The sequence below is a fragment of the Fusarium verticillioides genome, chromosome 7 (genome assembly GCF_000149555.1).
Source record: "Fusarium verticillioides 7600 chromosome 7, whole genome shotgun sequence".
In the NCBI taxonomy this organism is placed as follows: Eukaryota; Fungi; Ascomycota; class Sordariomycetes; order Hypocreales; family Nectriaceae; genus Fusarium; species Fusarium verticillioides.
The window spans coordinates 423,467-438,784 of record NC_031681.1 but is presented as its reverse complement, the minus strand read 5'-3'; the positions used below and the strand labels follow the sequence as shown (position 1 = coordinate 438,784).

General features: G+C 51.1%; 7 protein-coding genes across 7 annotated transcripts; 3 read left to right on the top strand and 4 right to left on the bottom strand.

Annotated features, from left to right (window-relative positions):
* Window positions 1–45: 45 nt before the first annotated feature.
* On the bottom strand, window positions 46–592 carry FVEG_15916 (hypothetical protein; the record flags this gene model as incomplete). Its single annotated transcript, XM_018905142.1, has 3 exons — window positions 46–113; window positions 266–368; window positions 440–592. The coding sequence occupies 3 exons, from the start codon at window positions 590–592 to the stop codon at window positions 46–48; spliced, it is 324 nt and encodes a 107-aa protein (XP_018752261.1).
* Window positions 593–2,125: 1,533 nt separating this feature from the next.
* FVEG_06664 (hypothetical protein) lies at window positions 2,126–6,614 on the top strand. Its single transcript, XM_018895067.1, has 2 exons — window positions 2,126–4,414; window positions 4,473–6,614. The coding sequence occupies exons 1-2, from the start codon at window positions 3,535–3,537 to the stop codon at window positions 4,544–4,546; spliced, it is 954 nt and encodes a 317-aa protein (XP_018752260.1). The 5' UTR covers window positions 2,126–3,534; the 3' UTR covers window positions 4,547–6,614.
* FVEG_06663 (hypothetical protein) lies at window positions 4,771–7,240 on the bottom strand. Its single transcript, XM_018895066.1, has 2 exons — window positions 6,645–7,240; window positions 4,771–6,599 (listed from the first exon to the last, which is right to left on the bottom strand). Exons 1-2 carry the CDS (start codon window positions 7,141–7,143, stop codon window positions 5,785–5,787), a joined length of 1,314 nt encoding a protein of 437 aa, XP_018752259.1. The 5' UTR covers window positions 7,144–7,240; the 3' UTR covers window positions 4,771–5,784.
* A 65-nt stretch (window positions 7,241–7,305) lies between these two features.
* Window positions 7,306–8,653, top strand: FVEG_06662 (hypothetical protein). Its single transcript, XM_018895065.1, has 3 exons — window positions 7,306–7,457; window positions 7,501–7,618; window positions 7,663–8,653. The coding sequence occupies exons 1-3, from the start codon at window positions 7,395–7,397 to the stop codon at window positions 8,442–8,444; spliced, it is 963 nt and encodes a 320-aa protein (XP_018752258.1). The 5' UTR covers window positions 7,306–7,394; the 3' UTR covers window positions 8,445–8,653.
* Window positions 8,583–10,237, bottom strand: FVEG_06661 (phosphatidylserine synthase; the record flags this gene model as incomplete). Its single annotated transcript, XM_018895064.1, has 3 exons — window positions 8,583–9,543; window positions 9,588–9,940; window positions 9,986–10,237. The coding sequence occupies 3 exons, from the start codon at window positions 10,235–10,237 to the stop codon at window positions 8,583–8,585; spliced, it is 1,566 nt and encodes a 521-aa protein (XP_018752257.1).
* Window positions 10,238–10,359: 122 nt separating this feature from the next.
* FVEG_06660 (NADH-ubiquinone oxidoreductase subunit) lies at window positions 10,360–11,364 on the top strand. Its single transcript, XM_018895063.1, has 5 exons — window positions 10,360–10,495; window positions 10,542–10,562; window positions 10,622–10,628; window positions 10,675–10,954; window positions 10,999–11,364. Exons 1-5 carry the CDS (start codon window positions 10,445–10,447, stop codon window positions 11,048–11,050), a joined length of 411 nt encoding a protein of 136 aa, XP_018752256.1. The 5' UTR covers window positions 10,360–10,444; the 3' UTR covers window positions 11,051–11,364.
* On the bottom strand, window positions 11,222–14,744 carry FVEG_06659 (hypothetical protein; the record flags this gene model as incomplete). Its single annotated transcript, XM_018895062.1, has 6 exons — window positions 11,222–11,253; window positions 11,296–11,370; window positions 11,414–12,787; window positions 12,831–13,436; window positions 13,482–14,585; window positions 14,630–14,744. The coding sequence occupies 6 exons, from the start codon at window positions 14,742–14,744 to the stop codon at window positions 11,222–11,224; spliced, it is 3,306 nt and encodes a 1,101-aa protein (XP_018752255.1).
* Between the last annotated feature and the right edge of the window lie 574 nt (window positions 14,745–15,318).

Below are 15,318 nucleotides of genomic sequence, written 5' to 3'. Positions count from 1 at the left end.
GTATGCCTGCGAGGACGGGTAAGGGCCATGATCTGGTTGACCCCGTCAATTGCCTGCAAAGATGGATGAATGCTTGTGTGTCGCCTGCACAACCGAGCTGTACAACCCGAAATCTACACATGTTAGCTGCCATACGAAAACGGAAAAGTAAACTGAATCATGCTTTCCAACTGCCGAACACAATCGGGGAACGATTTGCATTTTGCGTGATGTTGCAACGTCGGTACGCCATAATGACGACAGAAAGACGAGCTTGTTGACTTACCCACACCAGTCCCCAAATCCCGGGATGTCAAAACCTTGATCGACAGGTCCGGATTGACTTTTCCAATGACTTGCACAGCGTTGCCATTTGTGAGATGGGCGTCCTAAAAAGGTCAACTCAGTGTTGCAGTGCATCCTGATGTCGTGAGACTGACACCAGATTTGGTCAACTCACCCTGTTCAACAAGACGGTGACAGTGCCCTCTGAGTCAAGAGTGGCCTGCTCACCTCGCAGCTGCGTAACCTTTCCCACGAGCATGACTACTTTGCCGACGAAGTTGTCAAGATAGGCAGCAGTGATGCGCGGGGTTGAAAGTTGCTCGGACATGGTGTTTGGTTTTCGTTTGCGATCAAGCTAGAGAGATAGGGAGATGAGAAAGATAAGCGAATAGACAGGGTTTGTGTCTCAGATGCTTGGTTGACAGGCAAGCAAGCGATATTGATGAGAGAGGTTGACGATGAAACGCATGTGAAGCTGTTGGCGATAAATGCGGAGGGGAAGCGCGCTCAGCTTGACGCGCAGTCACGTGGGCAAACATCACGTGATGATCATTATTCCTGCCACCAACTACAGACATCCTTATGAATGTCTTCGTTTCCCATTATGAATCCATCAATGCAACGATTTTATCATCTCATAACTTGTCAATTCCTTCTGAAAATGGCACAGTCAATCTCTTCGTCTTCAAAATTGATTTCGAGAGCCCCACTGTCACATATTCGGACCCTTGCCCGGCTCCTCCGATCAACCAGGTCGAACGAGTCTCATTCCCACGATAAACCCGCTAGTCAATCCAAAGCCCCTACAGTACGGAACACTTTACCCTTGGCGTGCCTTGGGCAGCGCATAACTCTATTCGCCCAAGACAACCCCGCTTCTCGAATCTATGAAAGCTACGCTCAGTACATGTCGGAGCAAAGTCTCCGGAAACAATGAGCTGAGCCGCCAGTCACCAGAGGAGGAATTGGAAAGTCAGCAGTGGAGGACGCACAGTTTATCGGTTCTCCCAAACTGTGTCTTGTTGTTCGGCTCAATGTCGCGGCAGACACGTTGTGATGCAGAGGCTGATAAATCCGGAGACCAAGACAAAGAACTCATCACGTAGGTATCCAGGAGTTCATGACCCCTGCAGACACAGAGTTATACGGCATTCCCCGTGTGTTGGAATTTATCAGCTTGCAGTAAAGGCCACGCACCCGAGGCCGATCCTTACTCTGTGTGGGTGCCAAAATCCTGATCACGTTTGTCGATCAGTTCAAGATACATATCTCTTGTCACAACCATGACTCTCTGTGATGGATTACTGGCTCGACTAACCATCACTGGAAGGACCCTGTGTGCATCAAGAATGATGTATACATTATCAGGAATCAACTCATAACCAAAAGACATGAACGAGGTTCGTCATGATCTTCAGATATCAGCCCAACGGGTGCTCGAGCTATCAAAGGATCAAGCTCTTGACTTGACAATGATCATCCCTATGATATCGAAGCTTGAGTTCTCAGTTGACATGATAGGTGGATCCTGCAATAGTCTCGCTCGCTTCGCTTCGCTACTGAGGTCAGTGTGTGCAGTTCGTCTTGCACTGTCTCGCCGAGTGCGGCCTTGACGGACAAGGTTCATCAACATTGATTGGTGGTTGAAATTCACGGACTCCAGGTCCGTTGCACCATGATTGGCTACACTCACCCATCCCAGATTTGAAGATAGTATCTCCGCCAAGGTGCCACTTGAATATCAAAGTACCATTGCTAGGCAGCTTGTGATTGGAAAATTGAGGATTTAGAGTCCAAGCTCCTCTACCGCTTATGCTAGGCACATCCTACCGCCGTTGGCTCAAGGTTCCGGACGGGATGACGTTTTTCTTGACTGAAGGGACTTTTCCTCACCTGTAATGCCACAGCTGATACAGCTTCCAATGGCTATGATTCGTACAAAGCGGAAGATGGTGGGTCAGGAAGACATTCCGGATCACTCATAACCTCAACGGCTCTTGTATCTCACGGTCTTTGATACTGTCTGTACAATCCAGCAAGAATTCATACCCTTGCGCACACTTGTTTACCGGATACCGCTACGCTCTGTATTGCGAATTGAAGCCTACGGACTTGGTCCGGATATAACATTGTCAAACATTGTACACCTCGTTTCCTATCTTCACCCACCAATCTTTATATATATACTCCCAACCCCAGGTGCTGGATATAAAACCAGCTACATCTTGCCATAAACTGCAACCAGGTCCACTGATACACACTACACCGGGGAATAAGTGACGCAAGAAATTGTTTATAGTGGTCGCATCCGTTGTTGGCGTAATATAATATCCGAATCTCTTCATCTAGCTTCTGCGACAGCTGGACAGCTGTTACAGCTACAACTTCTGGCTTCCCCATCTTACAATCATCAATATTTCTGACAAGTTGTCAACCTCGGCATCTCGACTTGTGTTCTGATAAATGTTGCCTCCTGCTTGACTTTACCCAAACGGTCAAGCCGCCCCAGCGTCTAGATCTATAGCTGCATAGGCGAACCCGAAACACACTATTGGATCAACGACCCCGGACGCAGAGAACAGGAACAGACGAGGCCATTCGCCCCAGTGTCCAGATTTAGTCGGAACATCTCCCTCCCCTCCCCTGCTACTTACCGAAACGTTAAACCCGGCCGTGCCATTCAGCTTCTACTAGTGAATTGAGCCTCGAAATCGACTTATTCTATTATCGATCGGTGGTTAACTGCCATTCCTCGGTGAGGTCAGCTCGGCTGTACTGGAGTACTCAGGCACTGAGCTGTGCTGCACTACATTGCACCACCGGATTGGTTTCTCCGTTGAGCGCCTGCCTGATTTTCCATTCGCCCTGCCAACAACAGAGAGCTACACCTTTGCTCTAACACGACCATCTCTTTATTCCCCATTCCCTTCATCGTGTTTCTGATACAAGTTCTTCTTTCATCTTCCCTCGAACGGTTTCCTTTCCTAGCCACTGTTGGTCTTTTATATTCTGGAACATCTACACCCCCATCTCAACCAATCCGGCTAAGCACCCCCTCCCTGTGCCCGCTCCAGAGCTCCCGATCTCCAGAGCTGCACGCTCAATTCCCATCGAGCAAGCTCCTTAACCTCGACTTTGCCTCGAGCGGCTCAACAGTTTGGCGCTTCCCTGACAGCCAGTGACACTCAGCCCAGCCACACCAGCCTAGCCGTGCCGCTGTAACCCCAGGTCCCACGTTCAGCACAGTCTCAACGGTCTTGCAGGGTCAAGATGGACGGACCAAGCCAGGACTTTAGCGACCAAGCCCTAGGCTTTCAAAACAACTTTCCCCTGACAAACGACGATGCCAATATTGATCCCTTACTCGACTGCACAACGGGAGCTCAGGCGTCCCCGATTGTTAGCAATCCCATCAACAACGAGCTTCTTATGGGCTCCAACATGTGGAACCCGATGAACAACCCCGTCAACTTCTTTCCTCCCTCCATCCCAATGGCACCATCAGCTTTGAACAACAGTCCAAAACTACCCAACGAAATGCATTCAACCCCAGAGACTCCATTCAGTGAGCCCACGTCTGGCGGCCCAACACGGCAATCGAGCAAATCATCAATCCCTTCAATAGATTCAGCCAACACCGACACCAAACCTCGACGCAGCAGCAGAGCTACCAAGACAAAACGTCAACAGACATCAGCGGAAAAGGAACCTGCCGCCAAGCCGCGCCAAAAAAGAGCACCCAAGGAGCCATCGCTGAAGGAGGAAGATGAGGACGAATATGATGGACTGGACGAGACGGAAAAACGCAGCAAGTTCCTCAAACGCAACAGGATCGCGGCGTCCAAGTGTCGTCAAAAGAAGAAGGAGTGGATGAGAGAATTGGAGGAAACCAAGAATGAATTGGAGGGCGAGAACACTGCCCTACAGACCCAGTACACCGAGCTCATGGGCGAGTTGACCACCATCAAGAATCAACTCATGGATCACGCATCTTGCAATGATGTCAACATCAACCAATGGCTTGACAACGAGGCAAAGAGATATGTCCAGCGTATTGCAGCACAGTCCGCGCAGAACGGACAGGCTCCTCCAGCGCCGCCACAAAATGTACCTGGAGAATTTTACAACACGCATCGTCGTAGCTCAAGTGGTATGCCGAACCTTGTTCAAGCATACAACTCATGAGTCCATGACTGACCACCATCTAGTCGCCACCTCTACACAGCGATCGATAGAATCAAAGACCATCTACGCCGACAACCTCATTGATGCGAGAAACTGAGTGAAAATTGATGTGGCGGACAGCTGCACCGACGGAGATGGTGGTTTGAGTTTAGGAGTCGAACTATTTTGACCCCAACTCCACATGAACACAACAGCCTTGCTATTGCGACTTTGAAATTCCTTCGACTCGACAACGGATGATATGGACATGCCGAAGCTTGAGTCAAAGCTAGATGAAAGTCCTCAGAGCTGCGACAAACACGAACACGAAAAGAAAAAAAGCGAGCGAGATGGTTCAGCTGGGAGATACCCTGACAAAATCTGGTTACGGTGCGGCAACAGTACCACGAGTGGCCGTTCCCATAACAGGAAGAGGTGATATGGCGCATAACTACTGAAAGGAGTTTGGCAAAAGGGGTACGGCAAGGAAATATTTTATGACTTGATGCTTTCACGATCATGATCCGATTTGTGCAGATGGGATGTGCGATTGCTAAATGGGCTGCCGAGTATGAAGTTCTCGTGATAACTGGTTTGATTCTTGGCCCTTGGCCAGTAATTTGGTGCCTATGGAAAGGGATCTATAGGAGAGGCTTCCTGTTACTATGACAGGATGTCTCGAGTGCTTTCAAGGAGGGAGATAATGAATCCCATGGCGAGGGGGGCAGGGAAGGTAATGCAAGAAAAAGATTCAAACCTGAAGAAGGAAACGATAGCCGCAGGTGACAAACCGTCCTGAGCAAATGGTCCGAAGGGGCTCTGCAGCTTGTGACGAGGAGACTTGCGATCGAAATGACTACTGGCCATCGAATTGCCAGGGACTTTTGCCGACATGGAAAGATCTGGACTCATCAAGGACACGAGATGTTAAAGGACAAAGGTTGGGGATACGGGGTTGTCAAAGGTAAAGTTTAGTGGCAATATCGAGCTTTGCCACAGGTTGAACCCCTTGATGACCCTGAGCTTGAACATATGTAGAAGTTGATCATCGTGACTCCGCATTTCATGCCAATTAGAGCCATTTGCGATGTCGTCGAGATCGTGGCGAGTGTTGCCACCGAAGAAACGTCTAACTATAGTTGAGGCTTATGATTGGTGGTGATACGTTGAAACGAGATGGCGGTTACTGGTAGGAAATAATGCGGCTAAAGCCAATCACGGGAACAACGATAATTCAAGGCGCTGGTTAAACCACCTGGTGATGATTGAGTAGAACCGAGTTGCACCAATGTATTTCTTTTGGTCTTCTCCCATCTTCTAAATGTACAGTAATATGATACACGCTCGTCCATAGCTCTACCTCCTCTTGATCCATCCCCTCGAGTTAGAGATACCCCTGATGTTCTTGGTGTACTTCCAAAGGTGACGGTACTTGGGTCCTTGTCGCTTGGCTTCCCATCCGCGAGGCTTGACAGGAGGCTTCAGGCTGTACACACGCGTAGGCCTGAACTCGACATCTGAGCCGGGGATGTTGTGTCGCGCCATGACCGCCGCGGTGTTTTCATCCCAGACGCTACGGAACATGTTGAACCCAAAGGGCGTTGTGCTGAACTTGTCGCGGAAGGACTTGAGCGAGAATCCATCGCGCTGGCTGTATAGTTCCTTGAGCTTGGCAACGTCGATCTTCTTGCCGGGTTGCTGCTCGAGGAGGTAGATACCGAGACGGTGGTACGGGGCGCCCTTTTGGGAGAATGCGGGGAGCCACGGTAGAGCAAGCTGATCCTCGCCCTTTATCCTGCTCAGCGGTAGTGATGTCTCTGTAGGGCTGATGGGGATGTTGGCGGCGAGGAAGTGGCAGCGCTTGTTGAAGGTATCGGAGTCTGGGTTGGGAACATCAGAGTCGAGGACGACTACGGAGACGAGTCGCTCGCCCTTGTCAAAGACTTGGACTCGAAGACGGGGTGCGTTCTCGCTGACGACACTGTCGACGATCTGGCCGGGAGGAATCTTGAGCTTGCGGAAGTATAGCTGGACGTCGGCGGTGGGTTCGAGCTTGGGGAGGACGTCGGGGACGATGTTGAACTGCTTGATACGTTGGGTGATGAGACGTTGGTCGTAGGAGCGCCACTTGGCCTCGGCGTAGTGACGGTAAATAGGCTTGTTCATGTCGCCTGGATGTGTTAGTCCCAGATTGTCTCGTCAATTGGCAGACCTACCTGTTCCATCTTCAAAACGCTTCTTGACAACAGGGTCATTAGCATCTGCAAGGATCTTGAGCCTCTCAACATATTTGTGCAGACTCTTTATCTTGATATCCTTCATCTTCTGTCCCCCTTTAATTTCCTCCGGGCTCGTAGCTTCTAACCGAGAAATCTTGTCAAGCTCTTTGCTAATCTCCGCCAGCTTCTGTTCCCGATCCACAGCCAGAATCTTGCGAGCCTCTTGGAAAGCCTGGTACGGGAGATGCTCAAACGGCAGATCGCCCGTGCTCCGGATAGCCATTCTCCGTCGTCGTGATCCAATTGGCATCTTTCCAGCCTTCATGAGCTGCTGCTCAAACTCGGGGAGCACCGTGTTGGGGTCGAGGTCTGCTGCGCTGGGCGTGGCCGTCTGTGTCTCGGCTGATCGTCGAATTGTGGCAGAGGTGAACGGTCGGGCGACGCTGGGCCGCAGCTGCCGAGCGATTGGCCGCATGACAGCCTGGCAGCGCGACATGATGGGCAGCGGAGCGTAGAGGCCGTAGACGTGGGACGTTGAGAGTGACGCTGGTGATATCTTGAGATACCCTATTGAAAAATGCTCTGGGGATGGTTCTGGCCCCACTAAAAACTCGGGGATCGGAGGATGTTGCCGATCCACTTTTTTACAGTATCGCATCACAGTTTTGAAGCCTCAACACCAGACAGTGAATTACTGTCCTTGATCACGGCGAATCTCCCTATCGACGGCTGTTAGGGAACCAAATCATGGCTGGTAAGGGAATTGGGTGCTTGGCTGAGGCCATGGGCGCGCTGCGGGTGTCTGCCAAGGTACGTGAAGAGACTGCAATCGCTTCAATGCTAACAGATGAAGCCGGCGACACTCAACAAGGCCTTTACAAGGTCAATGGCTACAGAAGTCTCGCCAAAGAATACTGCAGAGACAAAATCTCCGAATACAACCCAAGGCATTCTCGAATCATGGAAGCCCAGTACGACTCCCGTCAGCCGTCAATGACCTTACTGACCAGCGCAGTCACAACCGTTCCCGTCACAGTCCACGCTTTTCCCTCGCTGGAACCGACTTCTCTCGAACGATGGGACGTCAACCATCTCTATCTCCCTCTCCGCCGCGATCTCCTCCATCTCGCCGTCGTCTACGAAGGTGACAACACCCGCCAAGGAACCGCCTCCTCCAAAACCCGTTACGACGTTCACGGCTCCCACCGAAAGATGCGTCCTCAAAAGGGAACCGGCCGAGCTCGTATGGGAACCAAGCAAAGTCCCATAAACCGCGGTGGTGGAAAGGTGTTTGGTCCTCATCCCCGCGACTTTGGCACCAGCCTCACCAGAAAGGTGTACGACAAGGCATGGCGCACAGCTCTGAGCTACCGTTACCGAAAAGGCGATCTGATTGTGTGCGAGGACGGCATGGATCTTGTGTTGCCGACTGATTACGAGCTGGTTGCTGGAAAGTATCTCAAGGATGGACTGAAGGAGGCCTATCTCAAGCGATACATGACTGGAGTGCTGGGAAATCTCGGTCTAGGCCGTGCTAGCGGTCGAACTCTTTTCGTCACTGGAAACCGACGTGAAGCTCTTTTCGGCGCCATGGAGCAGCTTCCTTGGGAGGGTCGAGCACTAGACTTGCAGGATGTTGATGTCAAGGACCTTTTGGAGACGGGCAAGGTGGTACTGGAGCGCAGCGTGCTCAAGGAGATGATCAAGAAGCACCAGAGCGACTTGGTGAGCAGAGTTGTTATGCAAGGCCTGGTCAAGGGGGGCCCAAAGTTAGGGACGCCTGTGATTAGGGCATGAGCGTGTAAACTACCTGTATTATTTTGTACACAACCGCATGCAGCCAGTAAATTCCGTGAAAGGCCAATCGTCAAGTTATATCGTTGCTTGGGTATCGTTAGATTGGTATCTATGAGTACACTATTATACATGACAGTATTACAATGCTCCGCCGACAAGCGAAACAATCCACATGGCAACTCTGACTTTGAGTCCAACTCTTCGCTCAGTGCGGGCTAAGTCATCTCGCGTTGCTTTGGTAGCATGTTCCTGCAGCCATAATTGCTCTTCGCCAAGTCTCCCCTTCAGTCCTTCGTCGCGAGTGACGATCAAAGCACCAGCTTCGAGATCATGAGAGTAGCTACGTTTAGTATAGTTGGAACTTCCAATAATACTCATGGCGGGGTTCTTGTCACCCGGCATCGTCACCCAGAGACCCTTGGCGTGATATGTCCACCCACCAGGTTGACCAACGACACCATAACGCCATTCCTTTAGTGTGATGTCGTTATCACGGCCTTGGTGATGTACCCGATGGACAAAACGACGGGCTAGGAGAGTGTAGGCATCGGGGAGGAGACCCGACACACCTTTCGACTTGTAGAAGCCGTTTGCCTCAGGAGAAGCTGTGATGACGGTGTTGGAAGTAGATGCAGTATTGAGGAGGAGTTTTGTCAGAGAGGGAGCTGGGTTAAAGTAGCCTGCTGTAAAGGTCCACGAAGACTCGCGATATGCGGGCAGAGCGAGAGTCTTGAGGATATGTGTAATAACGGGGAGTTCAGTTGAGGTGTCGGGTTTCATGACCTGGGACATTTGTCCAAGCATGTAGACTCGGGTATCAGAAATCTTATTCTCAGGCTTGGTTGTCGGATGCAATAGAGTCTGGAGTGTCGATGTAGTACTCTTGACGAAAGACTGGGGGTTCTCTAGTGGTGAAGGGGCAGAATTGTTCTCTGGCCATGAGAGTGTAAAACCCGCTGGTTCAGTTGAGGGTTGAACCAAGAAGCTAAAAGACGTGACCCCTGAATGGATCTTCCAGAAATGATCAGTCACTTCTTTTGAAGCAAAAAGATGGTATCGATCTTGACGATTAGTAAAGTAGTCAGTCGACAGGTTTGCCCTGAAAAGTCAGTATTTCTTTCAACCCCGAGCCTTTTGACATACCCAGACATGATGATCTCATCGTCAACGCCATAAAGCTTCATATGCTGAAGTCCCCAACCCTCGTTTATCCTCTTGGGCATATACTGTTTCCTCAATCCAGTGAGATTCGGCGTGTGATACATTCGAATTTCCACACGGTCTGCTCCAAACTCCTCGACCAGGGGTGCAAGCAACGATGCACTCGACGGATTAGGCGCCTCCCTTGTCCCTCGCAGCGCATCCGTAAGAATACTCAATTTCACATCGGGGTTTTCCCTCAAGGCCTCCTGCAGCGTCTCAATGAGCTCCTTTTCTGACTTTCCAATGTACAGCGTCGACAAGAAGATCCGTCGCTGTGCTTTTCGTATCCGATCCTAAACCAATCAGCCCTGTCGCTTTCGTATCAATGGTAGTCCAACCTTGAGCGTTTCGTAAAACTCTGCTGGGCTACGAATAATCTGAATCTGCTCCCCTCGAACATCGAAACTCGGTGCCAATCGATCCAATTCAGTGACGAAAGGGGCTAAAGCTCCAGCATTATTCACAGAGCCCTGAGTGTTTCCAGCCGGCATCGCATACTGTCTTGTCTGGACTCGTGCACTGGGAACCCTGGGCTTGAAACTTGAGGCACGCAGTCTCGTAGTGCACCGTGCACAGCTCCGAGTAAGCATCTCGAATCTTAAGCTCAATTAAAGCTTGCTTAAAGGTGCTTGTATCCGTAGATCGCTAGAATTTCTGGTTGGGCTTCGTGGTACGTACCCATGCCGTCACGAACTCTCAATCTGCCGAAGTTGATCCGCGGTAATCTTCAAACCTCACATCATCGACGAGCTATCAACAATCATCCCGCTGAGGTCAATTGTCGCTCAACCGCCATCATGTCGACAATCTCACGAACATTGTCCAACCTGCGCAAGGTTGGAATCAAGGCATGTCTGCTGTCAACCGTCAATGAGCCAATGCTAACTTGAGTAGGACTACTTTGTCCAGATGCTGGTATGTACCTGACCGAACGATCCTCAACTTGGCTAACGACGCCTGTTTCTCTCGAATAGTACATCGGTACGCTTCCTCGATTATCCACCGAATCATCCGCTGACATCCGCAGGTGACACCAAGGCTGGTCGTCTGATTGGCACCGATCGCGCCGGCAACAAGTTCTTCGAGAACAACGAGGAACTCCCCCTCCGAACACGCTGGGTCGAGTACGCCAAGCACGACTACGACGCCGCTCACATTGAGCCTGGATGGCACGCCTGGATCAGCTACAGCGTCGACAAGCCTCCTACCGAGGACCCCCTACTACAAACCGGTGTCCGAGCCTTTGAGCCCTCACGCGCCCTCCCCAACTTTACCCAGACCCGCGGCGCTTTCAAGACTTACAACACGTATGTTTCGCCTTCCGCAGGAGACAAAGTTCTGACCGTTTTAGTTCCAAGTCCAAGATCTCGGCATGGGAGCCTGTGGCGGCGCCCCGGGCATGAGGATGAGTGGTCAGGTGTACATAAATTCGCGTAGAGGTTCAATCGAGAAACCCAAGCATTGAATTCAGAAGCTGCTAGTTCTACAGCTAAAAATGGTATAAGATCTAGAAAATGTGCACTCTATGGTCTTTCAGATCCTTCTCTTATACGAACTACATAAGAAATCACGATCTACGACTTTGCTTCAATTGCAGATTTGATGGCTAAATGGTCAGCGGAGTTTGAAGGATGGACGGGATACTAACCTTCACAAGTCACTCTAGCGTCTCCAAACAGCATCTTTGCGTTGGGCATGTAAAACATGGGGTTTGGAACATCAGCTGCTTTCGTTAGCTGTATTCGAATACGGGGCGGATGACTTACCGTAACCACTGGCCATGCCTCTCTTCATGACGACAACCTGCTTGGCTTTCCAGGCATGCAGCACAGGCATACCCTCAATAGAGCTGCCCTTTTCCAGAGCAATAGGGTTGACGGTATCGTTGGCACCAATGACAACAGCCAGGTCAGTCTCGGGGAAGTCATCGTTGATCTCGTCCATTTCCAGGACGATGTCATATGGCACACTGGCTTCAGCGAGAAGAACGTTGCACTGACCAGGCATGCGACCTGCGACAGGGTGAATGGCGAAACGGACAGTGATACCCTTGGATCGAAGAGTCTTGACAATGTCTGAGATGGCGTATTGGGCCTTGGCAACGGCCATACCGTAACCAACAATGAGAATGACCTTTTCAGAGTTGAGAAGTGCATCGGCAAGGTCATCTACAGAGGTCTGAGTGACTTCTCCCTGAGGTTTAAACTCTTGTACAGCAGTTGGCGTGCCCAGACCTCCAAAGAGAACGTTTGTCAGTGATCTGTTCATGGCGACGCACATGATGTACGATAGAATTGAACCAGATACGCCGATCAGGGCTCCAACAGTGGTGAGAAGGGGGTTCTCAAGCATGAAACCCTCTGCGACAAGAGCGAAACCACTGTATGCGTTCAAAACAGTGATGACGACGGGCATGTCAGCACCTCCAATGGCAGATGTGGTAGTGTATCCCTTGATGAAGCTCAAAACAGTGCTTCCAGCGAGTGCTCCAGCTGCAACCAAGGGGTTCCCTGGGGCCATTGTGATGAAGGCTCCCATGGTGGCTGCGTTGCTTGCGAGTAATCCTGAGTTGATGATATGACGTCCAGGTAGAATCTTTGGCTTGGATGTCATCCTGCCGGCGAGCTTGAGGAACGCGACTATAGATCCAGTAAACGTGATGCCACCGATGACGACTCCAAGGTAAGCTGTGACGAGGTGCAGAGTGGAAGGGTCCATGACATCAGCCATGACACTACCGATACTAGTCAAGACGGCAGCCAGACCAACCACGGAGTGAAGGGCAGCGACAGTTTGGGGGAGGTCAGTGGGGGTGATTCGCTTTCCTATGAGCATACCAGCGATGGTACCGAGTGCAGCAAGACCACCAAACTGAGTGAGGACTTCAGGGGTAAAGCCAGCAGCGAGAAGACTGGCCAACACACCTGTGCCGACACCGAGAATACCGAGAGCATTACCCATGCGAGCAGTGGCTTGGGAAGCGAGACTGGAGATGGAACCAATGCAGAGAACAGAGCTGACGAGATAACCGGCCTGAACGAGACCAGCAGCGCCAGTTGATGCAGCAGCCACAAAACCACCACCGCAAACAACAGCAGGAATTGCATAGAGCCAGGGGTACTCAGGGGGGTCCGTAGGTCCTATTCCTGTTAGCTGTGTTGAGTTAAAGATCAAATGACTCACGCTTGAACATATCCAGCATACGCTTGGTGATCACGAAACCACCACCGACATTGACAAAAGCCAGTAAAACACTGAGAGCACCAAAAGCTTGAGGAATAGTCTCGGGCAGAAATCCACCACCAAGGATGAACAAACCACCAATACCGACCATACCGGAAATAGCATTGGTGACACTCATCAAAGGAGAGTGAAGCGCAGGAGCAACACCCCAGACAGCACGATATCCAATAAGACTAGCCAGAGCAAAGGTGAAAGCGTTGGACATGAGAAGTGGGCTGGTCCATTTTCCCAGAGCCAAGATACTACCCATGCCAGCAGTGACACCAGCAACTTCACGGGTCTTCTTTTGCCAGGGAGTCAGAGCTACAGGTTCAGGGGTCGCTTCAGTTGCCTCGGCCTTTACGGGAGGAGGGGGAGGTGCTGCGCGAGGAGCGGGGGGCAGAATATCTCCTTCCTGGGTGACGATTGCACCTCGGACGACTTCATCTGATAGATCAATGCCGAAAGCGTTGGGTTCAGGGGTCATGGAGAGCAGAAACTTGGTGATGTTGTTGGAGTAGAGGGTCGAGGACTGAGTTGGCAGACGAGAGGGAAGATCAGTGTATCCTAAGATGTCAGTACTCCTTCGTCAATGATAAGGGGTGTGCATACCAATAATCTTGACATCGTTGTAGACGGCTAGTTCACCCTTCTTTGTAGCTTCACAGTTACCTCCAGCTTCAGCAGCCAGATCGACAATGACACTTCCAGGTTTCATAACATCGAGGATATCGTTCTTGAGCAGTTTCGGGGCAGGCTTTCCAGGGATCAATGCAGTGGTGATGATAATGTCGACTTCCTTGGCTTGGTCTTTGAACAGCTTCATTTCAGCTTCGATAAATTCCTTGCTCATTTCCTTGGCGTATCCACCAGCTCCAGACCCATCCTCTTCGAGTTCAACTTCGATGAATTCAGCTCCAAGAGATTGAACCTGTTCGCGAGCAGCAGATCGAGTATCGAAACCACGGACAATGGCACCCATACGACGAGCAGTAGCGATAGCACTCAGGCCAGCAACGCCAGCACCGATAACCAAAACCTTGCATGGAGGAATCTTTCCAGCAGCAGTGACTTGACCAGTGAGGAATCTACCAAAGACATTGGACGCTTCGAGAACAGCTTTGTAGCCGGCAATGTTGGCCATGCTGCTCAGGGCATCAAAGACCTGGGCTCGGGAGATACGGGGAATCATGTCCATGGCGAAACTGGTAGCTTTTCGAGCGGCAATCTTTTCGACGAGTTCTTTGTTCTGAGCGGGCTGGAGGAACGAAATGATGGTTTGGCCTTCTTTCATGGATTCAACCTCTCCAAGACCGGGACCGCGGACTTTGAGAACAATGTCTGAGTTGGACCAGACTTCCTTGGGACCATTGACAAGAGTTGCGCCGGCTTTCTCATAAGCGGCATCAAGAAAATCAGCAGATGTACCGGCACCACGTTCAACGAGAACCTGCTTGAAGCCCTTTTTCTTGAGGAGTGCAACATTAGCAGGCGTGAGAGCTACACGGCGCTCCCCAGGGAAGATCTCGGTTGGGACACCGACGACGAGATGATCATAGGGAGTTGTCTTGGGAAGAACCACGGTGGAATATTTGCGAGGAGGCGCAGAAGCATGGTGGATCAGTGCGAGAGACTTGGGGACGTCTGCGACAAGAGCGTGCTGTCGAGGTGAAGCTCTCACGGTGCTGTGCCATTGCTTGCGACGAGAGAGGACATCTGAAGCTCATTAGCTATGAGCTTCGACAGTCGGAAAAGCCTACCTTGGACTCGATATCCTTTCAATTGCTTCTGGATAAAGAAGGACGAGGCGCACAGCTCGGAAGCTGACGCTGGGACCGCGGACGAGGCCAGCGGGCGAAGCATTTGGGATGCCATGATTAAAGAATCATGAGAGCGATTGCGAGACCGGAACGAGTGGATCGCTTAGCTCCGTGACCTCGAGTGCCGAACTTTCGAGGCCTGTGTATCCAAACAAGACGACAAAACAGTCAAAACGTGAGAATTCCAAAAGAGAGGGAATAAAAACAAGAGACAAAGCAATCGAGGGGTTGCGTTATTGTCTCTGTGTCATGTGTCGGGTATGTATCCCCCGTTCCTCCAGCTCCCGCAGCTACCTACTAACTACAGCTCCTGTCCTGTTCTCCCGGGGTTCTATTAGCCGCCCCGGAAGAGGGGCTCGCCGCTAAAACCTGGGGGAGGGGCCGCAGCTGCGGAGAAGGCATCAAACGATGCAGGGTATCATCGAATCATAGACTACTTCTCACCAGCGGGAGCTTCGGGAGAATTTAAGTAGTCGACATGTTGTGCATCCAGTCAGATGAGCTTGTGCCTACTGACCTGCCTGATCAAGTCTTGCCGAGACGCTTGGCTCCAAATGTAGTTTCCCCCCTCCTCGGACGTTGAAATCCGGGCGTGAAACGGCCGAGATCATGATGGATGATGTATTTGA